We start from the raw sequence: 24518 nt of genomic DNA, 5'->3' as shown, positions 1-24518 counted from the left end.
TTTTTCAGTAGTTTAGATGCGAAGAAAAAAAAAGAAAATCAATCAAAATTGGAATTTTAGTTTCGCGGGTATTTTTTAATCGATTGCTTTGAAATTGGTATGTGAAATATTCTATCATATTCTAATTGTATACTTCAATAATTCAAAAACAAACAGACAAAGAAACTTTCTTAACCCTAACCAATATCAAGGAGGATACTGTTCAGAATTTCTATCTTTTTAGCTTTACGTTGTTCATCTCATTGTCTGAATATCGTCTTTCGGAAAGAGCGTTTACATCACCCTTGACTACACTGCACTATAGAATGGTCGGAAATTTTCCGTGAACCAAATACACAGGTGCTATATGTATTTCCCGTGGCGCAACGGCTCATCTGTGACGACATATCAATGCAACTAACATAAATACTAGCACAATCAGTATTTTATTTTCTTATATCAAAATATGTCTGCAGGAGAACAAGTACTTTTATTCGTAAAGCTATTGCTATTAGTACTTTGTTTTCTTATATCAAAATGTGATTATAGCAAACCAACGATTACTTTTATGCTTATTTCTTCTACTTGTAGAAGGCCTACCATGGTCAGGTGGTTAAGGCACTTGACTCGTAACATCAAGATCGCGGGTTCGAATCCCCGTCACACCAAACATGCTCGCCCTTTCAGCCGTGGGGGCGTTATAATGTGACTGTCAATCCCACTATTCGTTGGTAAAAGAGTAACATAAGAGTTGGCGGTGGGTGGTGATGACTAGCTGCATTCTTTCCCTTTAGTCTTGCACTGTTAAATTAGGGACGGCTGGCGCAGATAGTCCTCGTGCAGTTTTGCACGAAATTCAAAACAAGTAAAATTCGTAAAAATATGATTAAATCGCCACTTTCAATACTTTGGTTAAACATGCCACCAATTTTAAGTTGTAAATGATAAACTTGTGAACCATTTTCTTTGTTTTTAATGTATTAGTTTCTTCGTAAAGTTCAAAGCTACATAGTGGGATATTTGAGGCAGGCTCTCCGGGAGTATGTATCCGTACCCGTTTCTTAACGTTTTAATTTAACTGACTTACCACTGAGCCACAGTGAGACAATCCAATTCCTCTTGTGGAATACAATTTTATATTTTGTAACCATAAATTCAAACATAAAAATACTATTCAGTAGTTGTATCAAATTTTCAGAAATATCAATTTTCTTATATTTGTAACAAGTACATGCATTCATTTAAACTTTGACTTCTGATTGAACTTAACTGAAATGTTCATGCCTGACATCCATATTAGGGGTGTTCGTCTTATTATAAGGAACCATTTTTGGAAGGATGTCAAATATTTAACAAAAAATCAAAAGTGTATTGAGTCGTCTGAGCTGGCATGTTATTGGTGACAAGTATCCCCTGGTGATTTAAAGCATGAACTACGGTAAATATACCCTGGTTATTTGAAACATGAGCTATGGTAATATCACCTTAGTTATTTAAGACATGAACAATGGTAACTATATCCTGGTTATTTAAGAACGATAGTCTGTCATTCTGTTGATTTTCAACAGCAAAGTTGGTATTAGGATATTTACCATTTAAAACCTGGAGAAATTCCATGACAAACTCAACCTTGTCAAACTATCACAAAATGTCATCAACGTATCTCTTGTAATACACAAGATTAAAACAGGACTTTTACCAAAGTTTTACAAGGAAACACAGGAAAAGGTTAGTTATTTGAAATATCTGTATTTTACAAGGTTGGCTACTAATATTATTTCGTATACATATGATAGGAAAACGTTTCAAAAACTGTAAAGAGTTTGTTTTAAAGAAAACAAAAATTGTTACAACTTCCAACTTGTAAAAAAATGAACACCTTTTCCCAAAATTCCACTAGTTTAAGGTCACACATAGCAATGGTGTTTCTCTAAATAAAACAAATATTCTTAAATAAATGTTTGAACTTAGAAATTAAAAATAAAGCCAGCCTGTTTAAAATTTACAAGAAACCATTTAAAAAAGTTCCGGAACAAATGAAAGCGAAATTAGTTAAAATGATCAACTGTGGTAAAATAACTTTAACTGAGATTAGAGTTAAACAGTTATGGAAGCTTAGGACACGTTTTTAGAATACTCATGTGATCTTACTCATAATTTATCAGACTATTGTTTGTCTGATGGTGCCAGAAGATCATTATAGTTTTCTATTCCCTCTAATAAAGTTACTTATTATTTATATTTTGTATGTTTTGACAACTTCATACAACAATTGTCTAAATGTCAAAAAACGGCAGCACACGTTTTATTTGTTTGCTACTGAGCACAAAGCTACACAAAGGCTATCTGTGCTAGCAGTGTCTATCTGTATAAGTCCACAGAGATACTGCTGTGCCGATGCCCCCACGACCTTTTGAACAAATTAAAACTTAAGTTACTAGTTATAACCATGGGATATTAGAATAATTTAAATCTATAGAACAAGATAGTAATTGAATTAAGGACGAAATCCAGGCTTTGAAAGTTTAAATAATTGTGAAGATATTGTAATATCTAAACCAGATAAAGGTTTATTTTTAAATAAAGTATATTGCACCAGTTAAGTGAAACTATTTTAAGTAATACGAACAAGTTTATAGAGATTATGAGTAATTATAGATTACATAGCACCTACTGAAACCAAACTCACTTTTAACTTTTAAAGTTAAAAGGAGACAGCGTCATAACGTGACACATTTACCAAAAAGCCAGACCAACAAGTATAGGGTTTTAACGAATTCCTTGAGGACATGTCCTATTAAACTAACTGCGTGGAATATAGGCAGCTACATGATTTATATTATATTTTTATAATGGAAAACTAGGTTTAGAATGAATAATATGCTCAGGATAATTTTGAATTTATCAATAACTTGAAACGAAGTTCAAGTTATGTATCGGGCCATTGTTTATAAATATAACCTCAAGATGGAACGTCGATCTATATTCTAACCTCATGGTTGTTGATAACGTAATTGTACAGGGTATAACTAAGCATGTTTATAAAACACTTTCACGTTTCTCGACGAACCAGTCACATTTTATGTGTAACAGTAAAATATATTAACAAGTTGATGGAGTAGATGTAGACTCGAGCTTTGCTTCTGACTTTGCTAACATTTTTCTGTGCTTACACGAAAACGTTTTACTTACAGTTCCGTCCTGAATGTTTTAAGCTTATGTATTACGGGAGATTTGTTGATGTCACTTTCGTGCAGTTTAAACAATGAGTAGTTTACTGTTGTAACTCAACAGATGGCAAACTCTAGTTCTTAGACTTCTATAACAATCAGGTTATAATTATTACTCATGTTTATCATAATCTCATTCTCACTAGATTTTATTCGCATTTTAAAAGTTTCACAATTTTAGTCTTTGTAGAATAGTTTGTCAAAAGCAACAAAAACTTTTTATGATATAAGAAAATCAAAATATCAAAATTTTAAAAAGCAGTAGTTGCGAACATCAAAAAAATGTTAGAAACAACTGCTTTCCGTTTTCGTTTATAAATCAAGTAATTTAAACAAACACTGGAAACTAAATAATCCACCCCTGTATTATTTCGGATATTCCAAAGAAAAATGACGCTTTTGTCCTACCACACTCAGGCATTATTCCTTACACGTTTAAGAATACAAGAAAACAGAAATTGAGTTGAATGTATTTAAAAGAGTCTAGGTTAAAAGGGTTATTCAATATTAGAGACAAACAACACCCATAGAATACCTCGCTAGTGGCACATGAGCTTACGTACCTGAGGTGCAACCAGGAGTATATTGGATCAGCAACAATAGGTCTCAGCAGTCGAATAAAAGAACAATGTAATTCTATCTACAGTACCAATAGTATTACCAAATACTTTCTAAATGAATGTGCTTACATCCAGTTTCTTCTGCGTCATTCTCCATTTCCAGAAAGAAATTCATCTTAAAATGCTAGAATTTTTTGTGATTAAACTAAGAAAACCAGCTTTTAACCAGAAGACAGGCGCACTGCCACTACACCTTCAATTGTAACAATGCAAAGAAAGAACAGAACGTGAACTCCGATCGTTAAAAGGGAATGCTACGCAATAGGTTTTATCCACGGAGGGGATAGAACTCCAATGTTTAGTGTTATGAGTCTGATGCTTACATTGGGTTACCAAGGATATTTGCAGAATATTTTTTGAACAGTAGTTACTTAGTTTATCACACTTTAGTGATAAGAATGAATTTTATTTGAACATTTCAATTTATCTGTTTGAGTTTTCACTTTAAATTGAAAGTATGGCAAATACATATATATATATCAGATAGGTTTATAATTTTTGTATTGATTATGTAGATGGCGCTTAATTTACCAATTGTAATGCGTTATTTGCAGCATGGTACATAGACAATAAGTACTGTTACTATTCATACATAATTATCAGAAACATTAACAAAACACTAGATACCGTTGATAATTATAATCAAGTAAATTATTGTAAACAAAGCAGATAATTTACAGGTTGTGTATCTAGTGTGGCATTGCTACGTAGTAATTATTTAGTTAGATTTATCTAATATTTTTTATCCATGAAACCGAGCTTTAATTTTCGAAAATAAACGTTGCATTAAAGTGCATAAGTATTTTTTCTTAGTTTAATATAGGTATGACTATAATTAAATATGAATTTAAACGTCGAATTATGAGGTTTACAAACAGTGGTTGCTTCATAAAGTTTCGGTGTTACATCTACATAGAAAATTCTTAAAAACACAAAATATAAAGGAGACCATAATTAAAAACTCATAAATAAATATTTTATTGCTTTAATTATGCAAAACATTGCAGAATGTTTGAAAAAAAAGGATTGATAATTTCATCTAGCGTTTCTACATAACAGAAAATTCACCAAAAAAAATTGAAAGATTGTTTTTTGTTCAACTAAAGAATCAGAAGAAAAAAACAAGCTTAATTGGTCTATCTTTGTGCAAGGGATTCGCTGGTTTGAATTAGCGTATGTAATTGTTGAATATTGTTTAGCAGAAATAACAAAAATAAAATTACCAGGCTGTTGTCTCATAAGTTCTCCAATTTCTGATTCTGTTAAGACAGATCAATAGTTGACTTTTAAGCTTAATACTAATAAATAATTACTTCATTTGCTGGCATAACTCTCAAGTCATGTGAATCGGGTGTAAAGTCATAGAATTGAATCTGATCATGGATTACCGATAGATAGAAGCTTAAGATTATTACACATTTAGTTTACCTAAGGCTTCGAATACATCGAGTATACACGACTGTTTTATTTACTTTAGCGCAAAGATACACAATGGAATATGTACGCTTTGTTCACAGAGAAGAGTGGAAACCCATCTGTTAACGTTGTTAATGTCCATAAATTTATACCTGGTCTACCGAGAGATAAAACGAACCATTGGGATCCGCAAGAAGGATGCAGAGAAAGCATCCTTTGAATTAACTAATCAGTAATCAAAGGGAAAAATGCATTTCCCAAGTTATAGCTTTGATATAATTTTATCATCTTGCCTCCTCTGTAATATATTTTGCAAACGCTCATGAAACGAGCGTTAAAAATATCACTTAACTTCAGTTTTTAGCTCTTGAGAAAATGCATAATAGAACACTTTAACGTTTTAAACCTTATTTATGCTATAATATCAGAGATGCAAACTTATTGTACAGGAATTAGAGTGTATCATAAGCATAATTACTAGGTGAAAAGGTACGATAGATAACATTATTCCAATAACCTTCGCCTCCTGACACACACACACACACACACAAATATTTATACAGTTTGAACATAACAAAACTAATCATATTTAAAACAGTTAGATATATGGATCTGCAATAGACGCAGATATAATATTTTCACTATAGCATTATACATACGGTTATGATTAAGTCAGCAAGTTTATTGATTCTTTCGATAATTTTAGAGAAACCAACTAAGGTTTTAAATTTGTATTGAATCATTTCAGGTCAAGATCCCTCATTATTTATAAGTAAGGCCTAACTTAAAGTAAATTTACTGGATTACTAGCTCGGCAAATTATCAAGAAGGAAGAGGAATCCAAGGGAATACTGTGATTTTTATTGAAAACGAAACATTCTATAGAAGTGCAGAAAACTTGAAGTACCTAAAATTTTACCCCAGCATGGCCAGAGGGTTAAGCCACTCGACTCTTAATCTGAGGCTCGAGGGTTCGAATCTCCGTCACACCAAACATGCTCACTCTTTCAACCTTTGGGGAGTTATAATGTGATGGTCAATGTTATAATGAGTAGCTCAAGAGTTGGCGGTGAGTGGTGATGACTAGCTGCCTTCCCTCTAGTCTTACACTAAATTAGGGACGACTAGCGCAGATAGTCCTCGTGTAGCTTTGCGCGAAATTCAAAAACAAACCAACCAAATTTCCGTCTTCATCTTTCTCGAACTTACGCTTGAAATTCACAAAACATTTGCAAAGCAACAGAAAGAATAGTCATTCACGGTTTTGTTTCTAAACCTAAATATCATTGTAATAAAACCACACGGGATAAATTACTCATTTTCATAAATTTTCTTTTCGTTTTTCTTTTTCCGCTTCTTTAACTCATGAAATTAATTAATTAATTTGTCTTTTGCTAATAATTTGTTTTTTTTTTGGAATTTCGCGCAAAGCTATTCGAGGACTATCTGCGCTAGCCTTCTCTAATTTAGCAGTGTAAGATTAGAGGGAAGGCAGCTAGTCATCACCCCACAGCCAACTCTTGGGCTACTCTTTTACCAACGAATAGTGGGATTGACCATATCATTATAACGCCCCCACGGCTGGGAGGGCGAGCATGTTTGGCGCGACGCGGGCGCGAACCCGCGACCCTCAGATTACTAGTCGCACGCATGCCTTAACGCGCTTGGCCATGCCGGGCCTTTTGCTAATAATAGTAAAATAAAAAAGTTCTATAGACAGTCTATTCAACTATAACAATTTTTGCTGAATACACTAGATGCACCGATAGATGAATAAAACTGGTCTCAAGTTTCCTTATTGAAAGCCTATCCACTGTCTTTATATTCGAATTACAGGTTTCTATCCAGCTTTATTATATTAAGTGTAACTGTTACAATACTTACATGTGAATGCCGCAGACTAACAGGGCTATAGTTCTTTTATATCTTGTTTATATTAAACAGATTGTGAGAAAACGCCTGTTTTGTTTTCTAGTTTGGAAATGACAATAACAAGGGCCCGGCAAGGCCAAACGTATTAAGGCGTTTGACTCGTAATCAGAGGGTCGCGGGTTCGAATCCCGGTCGCACCAAACATGCTCGCCCTTTCAGCTGTGGAGTCGTTATAATGTATGTGACTGTTAATCCCACTATTCGTTGGTAAAAGAGTAGCCCAAGAGTTGGCGGTGGGTGGTGATGACTAGCTGCCTTCCCTCTAATCTTACACTGCTAAATTAGAGAAGGCTAGCGCAGATAGTCCTCGAATAGCTTTGTGCGAAATTAAAAACAAACAAACAAACAAATAGACTATAACAATAATACATATATTACTGATCAAATTTTTAGTAGAGGCTGCAGCGGTACAGATATTGATTATAAGTAGTTATAATTCACAAAGTAAGTGACTCGTACGGCTGCAGAAAATAAATAAAATGGGTTCTTCAACTATAGAAATATTAACATAAACGTTGATGCAGAATTCTAGAAATACGTGTAGATACGTTGTTACCAGAATTTCAGAATAAAGTACTTTAAAACAGAGTAAACACGGTCGAAGATTCAATCTGAAAATTGTTTACCAGAGATGGTATAAAGTAACATAAATGGCCATGCTACTATTCTTGAATGATGGTCCTCTTTTGAAGAGTTTGTAAAACATTTCTAGAAAACCTTACAAACTTTAAAATGTCAATAATAAAACTATACATTCCCCCAGAGACTTACCTTTTGCATGCAAACAATGCTGCAGAGTTTCCATTACAAGTACATACATTTCCACTAACTTGAAGATCATGTTGGAAATATTTTGCTTCACCAAAACATTATATTCTGGAAAGTTAAGAATGTTTGCGAAGAAAAATTACACAGTACAAAGTTGTTGTAAAATTTGTTTGGAATTAAGCACATAGCTACAAAATGGACTATTTGTGCTCTGCCTACCACGGGTATCGAACATGGTTTATAGCGGCATGTGTCCGCATGAATGCCACTGGGGGGCAGGTATAAAATGATCCTAGTGATAAAATATTTAAAACAGTGAAACAACAAAAAACTATAGCTAATGACCCTCAGAAGTCTTGACATTAAGGATACTAGCAGCGATACATTCATGTGTACTCTCCAACTTCCAGTTGTTTTCTGAAGAAAACCTGACCGAAGAGGACGCACGAATGATCTAGTTTCTATAATATTAATACTTTTGGAAGTTTCTTCACTTTACTGGGGTTTTTCACTAACTGCTACACACGATATTGTGCTATTTTATAATTAGTTCTTCCGTCTGTTTCTACATATCTTAGCATACCGTAATGACAAAAAAACAAATGTTGCCAGTGGGTCTTCATCTGAATGAAAAAGTAAAAACCGAAACAGAAAAACAGAAAACGTATGATAAGTGATCAATAGAAAAATACGTTTGACATAAAATTTAGCAATAAGGAAAAAAACAACAACAATGTATTTTACTGATGTGTCATTTTTGTGAAACTGTTTTTATATATATATCAGAATGACATATGACTTATGCTTACAGCATTACCCTCTTGGAACGACTGTTCTAGAGAAAATGAAATGCGGATTTTGTTTGTCAAACTCTATATTTTTGGCTAAAAGGGGACTGTGAAGCAAATATTTTCAATTGCATTTGTTTCTCGTATCAATTTTTCACGTAAATATACATTGACATGTGAACCTCTTTTTATTTTGTTACGTGAGATAAACACTTCACTGCTATACTTCTCTACAAAATTTGTTGCAAACCATTAGGGTGTAGAAGACAAGTAAAATATTTCATATTTACGTCAATATGCATCCTAATATAAACTGAATTATCGCATTTTTGAAAGACAATGCTGATAATATAAACTAAGTTCCCTTGGTCTACAGTGTAGCTCATTTCCTGTAGGATATAGAAATCTTGCCTTAACAATTACCGCTCTTTTTTTTGTAACAGTTAAACTGTCTCTTACATCTGCAGTGTGGAGTTCAAAGTGATGGACTGCAATCGTAAAAAGTGCTGTAACAAAGTAGCATATTGTAAAACTAAAAAAAAAGTCACTGGTTTTACTTATGTTAAAAACTGACGGAGGGAAATATATTTAAAACATAAAATAACTTCGTATAGCAAAATATTAACGACATTATCTACCTAGTTTCGTATATAACAGAATAGAAATTTATGTTTTCACTTTAAAGGAGAAATATCAGTGAAGATATATTGTTAAGTTTGATTTTTTAACTTCGGTTTTCCTCTTTTTTTTCCACACATGAGTTGTAGGATCTAATTAGAAATTAAAGGTACAGGTGTGCGATTGATTCAAATTAAAGGCATGCCAATATTACACAAACATACATATCCATTTATAGATAATAAATAACAGTTGTGATAGCTCGAACATAAAAACGAAAGAAAGCGTAAAGATATTCAGTGTTTCTGAGGTTTTACGATATTTCAATGCAGCTCTTCAGACAATAAAATCAATAAACAAAAACGTTACACTCAGAAAAAAAATAAAGGTAGGTCAGAAATTCCATTGTTGCTTGACAAATCGTACGATTAGTTTGTCTTATATATTTCAAGAAAAGATGTGTTCTACAAATAATTTTGGAAGAGTCCGTATTAAGCTATCCATTCAATGTAATTTTTAAAGAAACCGTAAAATATACAATTTGATATAGTATATATCTTTCAATACTCATTACCTTAATAAATACAATAAGTTCTAAGTAGTGGTCACTAAAGTGCAGCTTATTTGTTTGAGATAAAAAGTGATATATAAATGATATATAAATTTATGAAATGTTCACAGAACCAAACTGCTACTGGAACTGTATTAACTGAAAATTGTTAGTTGCAATAATATTCTCAACACATTTATATAAAGAGTACTTCAGTGTTGTCTCAATAAAATAAGAGATATTTGAGTCGCACGACATATATAAAAAAGTTTGGTTTGAATTTCCCGCAAAGCTACTCGAGGGCTATCTACGCTAGCCGTCCCTAATTTAGTAGAGTAAGACTTGAGGGAAGGCAGCTAGTCATCACCACCCACCATCAACTCTTGAGCTGCTCTTTTACCAACGAATAGTAGGATTGACCGTCACTTATAACGTCCTCACGGCTGAAAGGATGAGCATGTGACGGGGATTCGAACCTGCGACTTTCAGATTACGAGTCTATTGCCTTAACCACCTGGCCGTGCCAGGCTAAAAAAAAAAAGCATTTACTTATTTGTTGTTAAGTGCAAAGATGGGCAGAAAGTATGTGTTGTTCTCACCGCGGGTATCGAAACTCAATTCTTAGCGTTAGAAGCCCACAGATTTACCGCTGAGCCTCTGATGAGCGTATGAAAAGTAAAATGTATGCAAATACACAAATAATTATAATTACATTGTTAACCTGATCCAATTATATGTCCCCATCCTAACAGATCGGGATATTTTTCGTGGCCTTGCTGTAATTTGACTTTTATCAACTTGCGTCAAAATTTATTGATCGATTTTCGAGAAATCCTGTTCACAAACACACACAGAGGAATGAAAAAATAATCATGATAACAAATTTGTCTCACGTTTCAGCAATTATTTCTCGTTTCTCGCGTTCTGTTTCCCGGTGGTACAACGCTAAAATCAGGGGTTCGATTCCCCTCGGTAGACTTAGCAGATAGTCCAATGTGGCTTTGCTAAAACAAAACACACATACACACCACGCGCTCTAATAGAAGTTTTTATGGCTCATATAGAGAGCTATTTAACACACCTAAAGAAAGAAAAATCACAAGAACTATTTATTTTTCTTATTAATGGTGACTGTTATTGTTCGGTTTGAAATATTATTTAATGAATCTAAATGTTGTAATACACAGATGAATTAGTGTATAGATCAACATGCACTTAAGGTTTAGAATTAAATACAATTAATACCATTTATACATATATATATTTACGTATGCTATTTATTGTGGAAAATATTCTCTTTTGCATGATTTCATTTGGTAGTAGTTGATTTTCATGACGACATCAAATCTAGGAATATTCTAAGCCTATAAAATAAACATAGGTCCAAGAGAAAATCTTATCTTATAACACTTATGTTAAAAGTTAGAAGTAAAGTGTACCCGAACTAAGTTCCTAATGGTTTAGATACGCACTTTGACATCTAAACTAAGCCCGTCTTAGTCATTTACTAAATCACCTATTTAAGGCGCTTTATACCCAGATTCCGAAATTCATTAAAGTGTGTCGATTTAGTATTTCTAAATAAATGTATAAACAAAATATTAAAAACAAAAATATCTTAACGTTAATCATTCGCTTAATAAGTTCTTTGAATAGGAGAAAGTGGATAGTTTTAAATCTTTGCTCGCATATTATAGTAACAGTCATGTTTCTTAACTGTCAAACCTTGCCTCAACACAGCAAATTTTAATGGTGTGTTACAAATTGGGTTTGGACAGAAAACAGATGGTAAAATAAATAATAACTATAAATATAGTTCAGTAACTATAATTCTTCTCATCTACTTGCCCCCCGCTAGTACAGCGGTATGTCTCCGGATTTACAATGCTAAAATCAGGGGTTCGATTACCCTCGGTGGGCTGAGCAGATAGCCCTATGTGGCTTTGCTATAAGAAAAACACACAACACACATTCTCACCTACTTACGTCATATAATGTTTCCTCTATAAATATGACTGACTGAGAGCTCGTGCAAATTTGTCTACTCTACTCCAGCTACCACGTATGTTTGTAGAATGGTTTGTTTTTTGGAATTTCGCACAAAGCTACTCGAGGGCTATCTGTGCTAGCCGTCCCTAATTTAGCAGTGTAAGACTAGAGGGAAGGCAGCTAGTCATCACCACCCACCGCCAACTCTTGGGCTACTCTTTTACCAACGAATAGTGGGATTGACCGTCACATTATACGCCCCCACGGCTGGGAGGGCGAGCATGTTTAGCGCGACTTGGGCGCGAACCCGCGACCCTCGGATTAGGAGTCGCACGCCTTACGCGCTTGGCCATACCAGGCCTTGTAGAATGGAGATCATAATGTTGTCAAGTGCATCTCGAACTACGTTATACATAAGTACTAGATTTACAGTTGCGTTTTTTCATGAACAGATATTTTGGCAGTTCTGGAAGGAGTGTACTATTCATATTTTTCAGGTGGCGCAGAAATATTTATATTTGCACAGCTGTTTTTACCTGGAACGTCTGATTAATTTGTTGTTTTTCTATCTGAATTACGTTTTGACGTTCATATACACTATTATTTCTGAGTTTTTGTGTGTCCATGTACAATATTATAGACTTACTATACTGTGTAGTCCCATCACTGGTTTGAATAAGTATAGGGCGATCATCTTCTCGTCGCCAGGTGACTTTTGGGGTCGGATAGCCTTTAGCCAAGCAAGAAAAAGTGACGTTGGACCCTTCTCGCACTAGTTCATCAGGACTAGAACTTTTCAGGTTTATTTCAGGGGGAACTGAAAAGTTCAATTTCAGATATTAAGTTGTTTTTTTCTCGTAATATATAGTTGAAAAGTTGGAAAATTAAACACACGTGAAATAATAAAGTACTTTTGGATTTAGATAGCAATGTTAGAAACAGCCATCAGTTACATATATTTCCATTATAATGCACACACATCAACGTTTTTACCTCAGATGTTAAAAGTAGTCCTGAAATAGTAACAAAAGATGAGATTGACTTAAATGTTAACCACTGGTAAAATACGCATTATTCGTATTTTTAGGCTTTGTAATTTAATAAGAATTTTATTATTCTTATGTGTTCTTTGAATTTAACAAAATAATTGTAAAATATAATTGCAGATTGTCTATAATTTTTAGAACTATTCAAAACAGTTCTGAAGTGAGAATACCAATCTGAATATAATTGATCAAAAATATTTAGTAGTTTTTTTGTTTTGGTTTATTTGTATTTTCGTGGACAGTTCGTATTGTACACATTTAACATTTGATCCTCTGACCATTCGCTAGTAACTACCAGGTATGTCAAGATATAATATTATAAACCTTACGTCGTTCTTGCACTGATAACTTTACTATAAGTGATGTTAATAGAATGAAGAGTCTTACACAACACATCCAGATGCCCAACTTGGCTCATCATGGGTACCGTGTTCAGCTGACACATGTAACTTCCTACGTCCGATTTCTGAACGTTCTTAAGATGCAAAACAAAATTCTTGTTGTCTGAGTGGCTCAAACTTATCCGGTAGTTTCGGGTAATGAGATTTTGATGAATTGATAGTATTGCCTTTGATTCTATCTTCAACCAAGCAGCCTGAAACATAGAGATAAAAATTTAGATATAGCACTTTAATAGAAGGGCATGAATTTCTTCGGTAATTAATATTGACTTAGCAAAAAATAAATAAACTTATATTATTTTAAAACTTAGTAAAATTAATTAATATGATTTGAAACTTTAATTACTGTTATTTTCTATCTCTTGTTGCCTGAATGGGTAGCGACAATGCTTGACAAACATCTAATACTTGTTGGTGAGTAGATGGTGTCCAGGTACCAATAAGCTCGAAGTTATATCTAATTTGTAGTAGTCTAAAGTGACTAACAACACATCAAACGTCTGATTTTGGAAACAAAATTGTTAACCAATTAAACACATAGAAGTATATATATATATATATATATTTCTGGATTTTGTCAGTTATAGTATTCATACTACATGGTGTTATCATTTTTAGGGTCTTTACCCATTGTTTTGTGATATAAAGTAACTGGTGATTACTTTGTCTAATAAATATGGTTTTACAAGGGCTGAGTTTTTTGAAGCTTTAGTAATACACGCTAAAATGTAATAGCAAATATTTCACTTGTTTCAACTTTAAAGTGTCAAGTAGCAGTGAAATATTTTGAAATAAGTTCAATGAAAATTATCTTAAGGAGTTTAGAGTAGTACCGATTAAAATATGTTTGTTTGTTGTTGTTGTTTAATAAAGGACTATAGCTAAGTTTCCTTTTATCATCATATGAAATTCAATAAATACAGAGCAGTCCTAAAGCTACGTTACAAAGAAAAATATAATATGAATCCTGTTCTACAGTTGTCCGAAATGCACACCACTAATATCACGAAGTAGTGTTACTCAATCTGCAGCTCACGTCCATACATTCTTGCAAAATTAATTATATCACGACCAATTATTAAAGAAAAAAACAAGATACCGTTGCTGAAACACAAACATAACTTAGAAAAATCATTGTAAGAGCAGGACTTAGAAACGTTATTGTGTTGGTGACTTTAGCAATTGTATATTGCATGAATCTCAGTAAAACGTTTCTTTTGAAATTCTAAAATATCGATATTAAAAGCAGTGCAGCATACTTTGACAGCTAGAAAGATATTAGTCAAAGACTAAATTTATTTCAATATACTTCACAAACCGGTTTCCGAAAAAGTCGTGGCTTTACGATCAAAGCATTCTAAGAAAAATCGCTCGCTTGTAAGTTTTTTTTTTTGACGAACTAAAGTAATAGAAAGTTCAAGTAAAACATTTCATCTAGTAGCAAGAAAATATATATATCAAGAAAACTGAATTGCTTTCTCTGAATAAACATGCTTTGATCCTGAATCATATTTGAAGCATAGGTGTTTAATAAATTATTATTTGTAATTTCTGTTATTGCGAAATAGCTAGCCACAAGTAATATTTAGTAACGCAATTGAATTCTAAAAAAAAAAAAACGTTTCTTTGATGCTCCTAGAATTAAATTAATTAAAGTTTACTTTTCTTATTTGCACCGAATCTGAAGACGGGATACACTTGGACTGATCACACTGGCGGGCAGGATCAGAGGCTTTGCGAGCGTTGCAGTAGGCTATTTGTGTGCTACAGCTTGTATGTTGGAATAACTAAATAATCATAATCCGCAGAGAAAATGTTTACAGTAATGATTTCCATCTGCCGGTATTTACGCTAAACCGATTTAACAAGAACTCAGTTGTAGCAAAATGATAAATAGCCAGTGCTTATAAGTCAGGGATTAAGCGAGGGTTTGTTAATTTCTCGTCTTTGAGGTAACAAAGTATTATTCTGTTTTCTAATCAAGTATTCCGTTAATCACACAAAAATTCAGTCGGTAACAAAACAGACATTTCAATCTTTTTGTTTTTGGTAAACCTAAAATACAATAGGTTTTAAGTTCTTTTTTAAACTTTTAAACTTTAAAACATTAAATTCGAATTACTGTTTGGTTTGTGTTTTTCTTACAGGAAAGTTACATTGGGCTATCTGCTGAGTCCATCGAGGGGGAATCGAAGCCCTGATTTTAGCGTTGTAAATCTGTAGACTTACTGCTGTACTAGCGGGTGACTACTGTGCGGTTAATAACCACAATATTCCTTTTTATTTACCACTTGACAACATTTTTTTTGTCACAAACATCCTTTATCTTTCAAATACATATTTTTATAAAGAACTGTAATACTTATTTAAAGGGGCAATTTACGACAAATAATTAGTAAAATATTAATAATATATATCATAATTATCCTAAACGTTAAATTCATATTTCTTGAGCAATCAGTCAATTTAAATATTTTTGTACGTTTATTGTACTGTAAACAAACGTACACGAAAGATACAACTCTTGAAAATATATAAAAAGAATTAACAGAACAATCTTGTCATTTGGTTAACTTGAAAATTTTATTTATTTTAATTTGCATATATGAAGGCAACAAAATATTACATAAAAGCAAGATTCAAATCCTTTTCATATGAAATGACTTAAAAAGCTTCATTTCACATTCTACCAGTATATGTATTAAGTATGAAATAAGAATGACTCAGAAGAAACAGCTTAAAGAGCCGATATTAAAGTTAACTTCTTGTAATGTTGTGTTTATAAGAAAATAAAGTTTTTATGTAAAATCGAAGAGCTTTTGCTTGACGGATTACATACGAGGTTAAAATTAAACAGACAAATGATAGAAAGACATAAAGAAATGTCTGAATATATATATATATATATATAATTTATTTTACTAGTTACGACGTATATCTGCGAATCTTTGTTCAACTTTTATTGTATCGATCAAGTTAGTGATAATAATGGAATAACAATTTGAATGTACGGATTCACAACACATAAATGCACAAATACACTCATGGTGAGAAACATTACCATTCAAAGTTCACACTTATTTTTGTTTTCACTAAGGACGAGTATCCATATACAGTATCATCTTGAATAGATTTTGTATGTATATGGTAAAACACTCAGTGAAAATAACTGATCATCAAACTGGGTGGAATTACTTATTTTCTATGTAACACATACATAAAGAACCAAGCGGTAGCTAATGGGAGTAACTGAAATATTGTGTGATTTAATATTTTAGGGACTATGCAACAACTTCAGGACGAATAAGCAACTTGATGCATAAATAATATCGAAGAAATATTTATAGAGTTGATTTGTTTGGGAATTTCGCACAAAGCTACTCGAGGGCTATCTGTGCTAGCCGTCCCTAATTTAGGAGTGTAAGACTAGAGGGAAGGCAGCTAGTCATCACCACCCACCGCCAACTCTTGGGCTACTCTTTCACCAACAAATAGTGGGATTGACTGTCACATTATACACCCCCACGGCTGGGAGGGCGATCATGTTTAGCGCGACGCGGGCGCGAACCCGCGACCCTCGGATTACGAGTCGCACGCCTTACGCGCTAGGCCATGCCGGGCCTATAGAGTTGATATGAGCTCAATTAGGAACGAGTGTTAAATGAAATTGACAAGATAGAAATCTGCTACATCAAAACCAAATAGCCAACCGAATAAAACTTGTTTAATAACAGTAAAATGTTAAAAATAGTTGCATCATTTGTATTACATCTTATTCAGCGTAAAATATTTATTAATAGAATAATAGGTACTCTTTATTACACAAATATACTGATATGCAGTAGCTACATTTAAAATGGTATTTCATGTGTAACGTACTCTTTATATTCAGTTGTACATAAGATGAATGATTCATTCGAACATTCTTTACGAAGTTTTTCTTCGTGACCTTTATTCATAACTTACTCTGTAGTTTCCCAGGTTTTCCACAATACATGGAAACTCAATATCACGACCAACAGGGACTGTGATGTTCGGAATAGGCTCGGAAAACCTTGGCATCAGGTCATTACAATGTCCTGAAATATTAGAAAATAAAATAACAAGCTTTTTTAAAAAAAATAAAATTGAACTTTAATTCGGAAAACAAGTGAGCTGCTATTCCTTGAATGAGAAATCGACAAGAGAACTGGTAATGTAGAACAATTTTATGAAAATTATTTTAAAGTGATCATGATAAAAGTAATTCAACAGAAATACACGTTTATGAGCGACTGTGTACGCTTTTGTAGTAAAAATATACAGATGGATTTGATTTCATGAATCTAGAAAACGTTTAGCAGTGACTGTATACCCTTTTGTGGTAACTATATCCCGACAGGTTTTATCTTATAATTCTAATAAAAGTTTAACAGTGATTGTATACGTTTGTGGTACTGAATATCCTAACGGATTGTATTTCGTGATTCTACTAAAAGTGTAGAAATGACTATATACATTTTTGTGGTAGTAATATCTTGATGGATTTAATTTTATTAATATAGTAAACGTGTAGTAAAGATTTTATCCATTTATGGTAACAATATCCTGACTGATTATATCTCATGAATCTTATAAAAAGTTTAATAGTGATTGTACATCCTTTCGTTGTAACAATATCTTGACTTATTATATCTCATGAATCTATTTTTCAGTTAGACTAATTATTAATGGTAGTGAAAATATACATGGTTAAAAAAAGCATTATCGCAATAATTAATTATCAAACGAATTCCAACTACTTTTGTGTAGGAACGTTTTGAAATTTCTTTCTGATTTGTTCATCTTTTTAATTCTTATTAACTCCAAACCGCATAAGAGCTAGCACGTCTAAATTTGTTGTATGATATATTAAAACGAAAACTGAAAAAAGTAATCCTTTTACAGAAAAACAATATAATGTACCAAAGATTTTGTCTACAATAACTGCTCTCTCAAATATTGTACCTGATCTTAAGATCCAAAATTGGAAACTAACCTTCTGTAAACTGCAAAATCTTTGGTCTAAATTTTCTATTAGTATATATAAGATTGTAGCTTATATGATCATACAATAATAAAAACATCGATTTTAAGACGATTTATAAAATAAGTAGCTGAAACTTTGAGAACACTTCGTTTGTTTGTTTTTGTGAATGTCTTAAAATAATTGATGCAAGGTGATGAACACTTTGCATTGTTAAATTGAAATTTCATTTTTTAGTTTTTTTATGGAAATAAAACAGATAGTGCATATAATGTGAATTAACTCTTATACGGCATGTTCTTATCGTCTACCTATTTAATAGACTGAGATAGTATGTATTTTATTAAAAGTTCTTGTTAACTTTAAACACACGCTTTCTGCATCAAGCCAAATCCAAAATAATCAAATTTCAGTGGATGATATATCGAAAAATTAAATAAACATAAACAAACGATATATTTGAATGGTGCAGTTAATTATTTTGAATAGTAATTCTTACTGTTTATCCTTCATTTTGAAGTGAAGAAACCTAGCTTCTCCGTCCTTAAGCTTAAATGAGTTGACTGAAAAGTAATCACATTAGAGCATTTTGTTGAAACAGTTTGAGTGCAAGCGCATTACATATACATTCTTCAACACACAGCCATTTTACTTCGCCGATTAGAGTTGGTAAGAACCGAAAGCAAAGCATACACTATTCCAATGTTATATTCAATATAATGTAAGCAAAGCATTAATTGGATATCCCAGGAACTAACTCAGCACTACGGAACAGTGGATAAGTCAAATGATATTGGAAAATACAAAATCTTCAGCAACTTATATGCACATCTTAGATTCTCGGATATTTAATTTTGTTTTTAGTAAATAACACAACGAAAAAGAAGCGTTAGGAGTGTTAAAGTCACTGAATTAAAGTATTAATTACATGGTTGTGACCTCCAGTGGTCCAACGGTGTGTCTGCGGACTCACACCGCTAAAAACCATGTTTCGATATCTATGGTGGGCAAAGCACAGATAACTCACTGTGAGTTTTATGTTTAATTCCAAACAAACAAACAAATACATGGTTATGTTTTCCAATCGTTTAGTGTGCAAGCGTTTGCAAATTTAAAACATTCCATAATAGTGAATGGGAAATAAAAAAGTTTAATAAAACTGAACCAAGGTGCATTAAAAGTTTTAGAAAAATAAATAAAACATACAGTATTTTGCCAAATTAGTGCAATACTACGATATTAAAAAATATATATAAAAATTACAAAAATAGCAACTGCCAAAAGATTGAGAAAAATGTCATTCACGTATAATTAGTTTATATGGAGGCAACGTTTTCAATTCATAGTTCTTCTACATTTGTTTATTACTAACTATCGTTAGATATCGAGCGAAATAATTGGAAAGGGATTTAGAAAGAATAAGAAAAACGGATGATTTTTAACATTAAAACGGATGTGACTGTCGTTTTTAGTTTTATTAAAAATGGACATGAAATTAAATAGACCATAATAGAGAGAATCTGATCTTATATAATCTTTCTTTTTATTAATTTTTAAATCGAAGGTAACTTTTAGTTTTGTTTTTCGAAAAAAATAATCAGAATCGGTTTGTTTACATAATCCCAACTCTGATCTTTTTGAGAAAATTGAAATATATCATTAGAGAAAAAGAACAGATATACATATTTTTAATATATTACTTCACTTAGATTGTTAAAAAAAGACTGATGTTTTTAAATCCTTACCGATTCTGTTTAATTACGTGGCAAATACAGGTTATTAACCTTTAACTTAGGAAAAATTCAGTGGTTGTACCAAAAACGTCGTCTTCATCGTGGTCATTATTTTACTTTTTAATTAAACAACCAGACATAAGAAAATAAGTCCTGAAATAATATTAATTTTAAGAAAATAAGTCATGAAATAATATTAATTTTAGAAATATTACCTACGTGACTGTACCATTGACAAGTCGTTTTGTCTTCAGATTTAACAGCATTTCGAAACCATGAAAAATTCGTTGCTTTAAAAGTTAGAAGTAGACTATGAGTATGAAGTTCACTTGTCTGTAGCAATAAAAATTTGATATTCAGCAATTTAACCTTTAAATTTTGTACTGATTGTTTCTTTTCTTACAAAGCAAAATTGTATTGCGGAAATTCTCTTTGTGGGTTATTAATGAGGTCAAATCCTCATTCGGTGAGGTAAAAAATGTATATATATATATATATATGGATGAATTGTTCTAACCCTAAGAGTGTACGAACGCGTGGTTTCTGTCACTACGTTTTGTAGCCCATACGATTATCTAAGGGAAGTTATTAATTTATATGTGTCTTGATTTCTTCTTTGTTTTATGTTTTAATGCAAACCACACAATGGTTATTCTGTGCTATTTTCAGCAGCAGAAAATAAAATAGCAGATGTATCGTCGCATGTCCATAAATTTAATACTGACTTTCCAGGAGAAATTTAAATAAGAAAATAATGGTTAGCTTACATCCAATGTGTTGGTAGCTGTATTCAGTGTATTTAGGAACTGGAATTTATTCATCGATGTTGTTTTTAGTATATGCTTTCAAATTCTGTGTATTCTGTAATTCAAATTAAATACGATGAAAATGTAGGTTGCTTACTTTTCAGAAACGTTAACGATTGCTATCTTTTAAGATATAGAAAACGTACTAAAGCATCCATTTCTTATCGAGAAACGCTTATCATTGCAAACTGTAAAAGAAAACCAATGTTAAGCTATGACTGAAGAGGTAACTAAAGTCACGTTCCCATATACAACTCTTCTTTCCAAAACACTATTTAGAACAAATCTGTTTACAATACAGTCAGTTTTTAAATTTAATATGTTGAATGTTGATAACATCATCAAATGTTTCAATTACCATTTTTTTGTGCTCAAATACAAATATTTCTGTGCAAATAGAAATGTATTCAAAATATTTGACAGTTAAAACATAAAAGAATCTACAATAATTGAAGTGATTTTTATTTTCTGTGTTATCTCACGATAAGATGACAAAGGCATTTCAATTGCTCTCGTTTAAGAATAATTTATTGTTACTAGTTAAATTATTTTTTGTAGAACAGATGACTATTTTTAAAGGTTTGAGTGAAAGGATTTAATTATTAATCAAATACAGAAATAAGTACTTTATGTGTTTACTATCGGTTTCAGCCATGGCTAGTAAATTAAGCAGGATACTGCATAAAATAGCATCTTTTGAAGTATTATCTGTACAAAATAAAGTTTAACCTAAAATATTATCGTATCAAAGCAGATCTATAACCACCAACGAGACTATAGGTACGAATATCACAACAACTTTGATATATATATATATAATAATAGGATAAATAATACAAAATAGGAAGTCAAAGATTGTTTGTTTTTTAATTTCGCGCAAAGCTACACGAGAGCTGTTTACATTAGCCGTCCCTAATTTAGGAGTGTAAGACTAGAGGAAAAGCTAGTCATCATCACCTACCGCCAACTCTTGGACTACTCTTTTACCAATGAATAGTGGGATTGACCGCACATTATAACGCCCTCACGGTTCAAGGGGCAAGCGTGTTTTGTGCAACGGGGATTCAAACCCGATAAATTAGGAATGGCTAACGCAGATAACACTCGTGTAGCTTTGTGCGAAATTCAAAACAAACCAAAAATATCAACCTGAAAATCTCATTAGCAGGAAAAAAAGTTACGAAGTTGAAAAATCTCTGGTTGATGTTAATTAAAATAGGAAAAGAAAATTAGTAAAGAATAATTTTCATAAGACAAATTTAAAAAACTTCAATAATGACATAATGATGACAAATTAAACACTTATTTCAGCGCCAAAGAAATTCATAGTGATAACTCGCCTAATTTAATTTGTCCATGTTACGTCAAGCTAAATATTAGATTATGTTTGTACTAGAAAATTTTAAATATAAAAATAATTTTAAAATTTGTAAATTTGATTTTAAGCTAAAAACTACACAGTAAGCTATCTGCAGACTTACAACACTACAAACCGGCTTTCGATACCTGTAGTGGGCAGAGCATAGTCCTTTATGTAGCTTTTTGTTTAATTTCAAAATAAATTTTCTTCTCTGCCAATCGCGGGTATCGATTTTTAACGTTGTAAACCTTGAGATTCATCGCTGAGCTACTGGGGGTCGATTAAAAGTTATAAGTTTAAGTGAAAGTTATTTTAGGGCGATTACAAATCGTATAGTTAGGTAAAAGATATTTGGCAGAGCGATTAAAAGTTGTACAGTTAGATGAAGATTATTTGGGGAGTAATTAAAAATTATACAGTTAGGTGAAAATTATTTGGAAAACGATCAAAAGTTATACGGTTCGGTGAAAGTTATTTAGGTGTAAAGTTTCCCAACTGTTTCTGTGTTTTACATCTTTTAAGTTTCTTTATTTTCATATTCAAATAATGACTGAATTTGTTTGTTAATTATCTTTAGGTCGTTATCTAGTACGACTTTTCATATACTATGGAACAGATATTTTGTGACTTGAGAAGAGCTTTTATTATTTTTTATGTTCTAATAATGTTATCATTATTTGTATTTATGACACTCACCAACAGAGTATTAATTTCATAAAGACCTTCGTTAAGAATAAAACGCCAGAAATATTTATGGGAATTAAAGGAAATCCTCTGTCGGAAGCAAATAGCCCTAAACATAATTGTACCACCATGTGTCTTTACTAGATCAAGTGAAGCCATTTCCCACATTATTTCTATGCTTTGGCAATGAACAAACTAAACCTCATGAAGATCCATCTGACGGTAAAAAGTGAGTTTAAATTTATTTTATTTTGCTTATTATTGATCTTTCCGAGAAAATGCTCAAAAGTAATACTGAGTTAACAATTACACTTATAAAGTTAAAGAAAAGCTAAGTAAATTATTCCAAGTGTAAAATAGTAACTTTTACATGTTTTGATATACGAGTTGAATAATGCTACCATTCGATCCTTCCTCACAACCTCACTTCATGCATAGATTATCAACACAAACTTTCAGTAATCAATGCTAATGTCTGTCAGAGCAGGTTTTGAATATTCCGCGTTAGAAAAAGGAAAAGTTATCTCTCCCTTCTTCCTAGTAGTGTAAGAAACATTCTTCTCTATATTTTACTATTAAGAAAGTTACGTCATGCATACGTATATATGTATATACATATCTTGTATTTCTGAAATAGAATACAAAGAAATTCTGAATTGAACAAATTATGCTCCTTCAAAATTTTCCAGGTTTACATATTTTGGTTTGTTAAATAATCTTCTTCTGGCTACAGAACAAAAAGTGTCTCTAGAACTTTTATAGAAGATAGCTTGCATTAGGCTAAAAACGTGAATATCGAAATTCCTTTTTAGAAACGAAAACTTTACTTAAAATATTTTTTTTTTAGAATTTCTGAGAAAAAAAGTACTGTATAGAAATATTGTAAACTAGTTTTGAAAAACTTATTTTCACGCACGTATCACATCTTCTGCATCTGTATGTTTTTGGAATTATAAACTTAAGAATTAGCTCCCCCATTGGCTCAGGGGTATGTCTGCGGACTTACAACGCTAAAAACTGGTTTTCGATACCCGTGGTGGGCAGAGCAGAGATAGCTCATTGTATAGCTTTGTGCTTAATGCAAAACGACAACAACAACTTAAATATTAAATTACAGTTTAATTTCTTTCGTTAAACTCAAAATGCTGAACAACCAAGATATGTGTTCTAATTCTCGGTTTTCACTTAGCGGAAACTTTAATTAATTATAGATGTATGAAAAACAACTATCGGTTTTTGAATATTTTTATCAGGTCATTAACAAGTTAATCGTCCGAATGTCTAATCGATAAACAATAAACTTTAAACCTGGTAGTTTGGAGTATCTATTCAAAATGAAATTACTTCCCACATAATATCTATACTTTAGCAATGAACAAACTAACCCTTGTGAAGATCCATCTGACAGTGAAAAGTGAGTTTAAATTTATTTTATTTTGTTAGTTATTGGTCTTTCCGCGGACAGCCCCACGTTAGTACAGCGATATGTTCACGGATTTACAACGCTAAAACCAGGGGTTCGATTTCTCTGGATGGGCTCAGCAGAGGGTTCCATGTGACTTTGTTATAAGAAAAAAACACACACTTCCGAGG

The 24518-nt window shown here is 32.2% G+C and overlaps 1 protein-coding gene across 1 annotated transcript in view; it reads right to left on the bottom strand.

The window, feature by feature from the left end:
* Positions 1 to 24518, bottom strand: part of LOC143249491 (lachesin-like) — a 153067-nt gene that overhangs the window by 49569 nt on the left and 78980 nt on the right. Inside the window, exons 2-4 of the mRNA XM_076499418.1 lie at positions 17304 to 17416; positions 13324 to 13531; positions 12537 to 12707 (exon numbers count right to left, since the gene is read on the bottom strand). Coding sequence (XP_076355533.1) covers positions 12537 to 12707; positions 13324 to 13531; positions 17304 to 17416 — 492 coding nt within the window. The remainder of the gene's footprint in view (positions 1 to 12536; positions 12708 to 13323; positions 13532 to 17303; positions 17417 to 24518) is intronic.

This window comes from Tachypleus tridentatus, chromosome 4, assembly GCF_004210375.1.
Source record: "Tachypleus tridentatus isolate NWPU-2018 chromosome 4, ASM421037v1, whole genome shotgun sequence".
NCBI classification, from domain to species: domain Eukaryota; kingdom Metazoa; phylum Arthropoda; class Merostomata; order Xiphosura; family Limulidae; genus Tachypleus; species Tachypleus tridentatus.
This window is presented reverse-complemented; position numbering and strand designations above follow the sequence as displayed.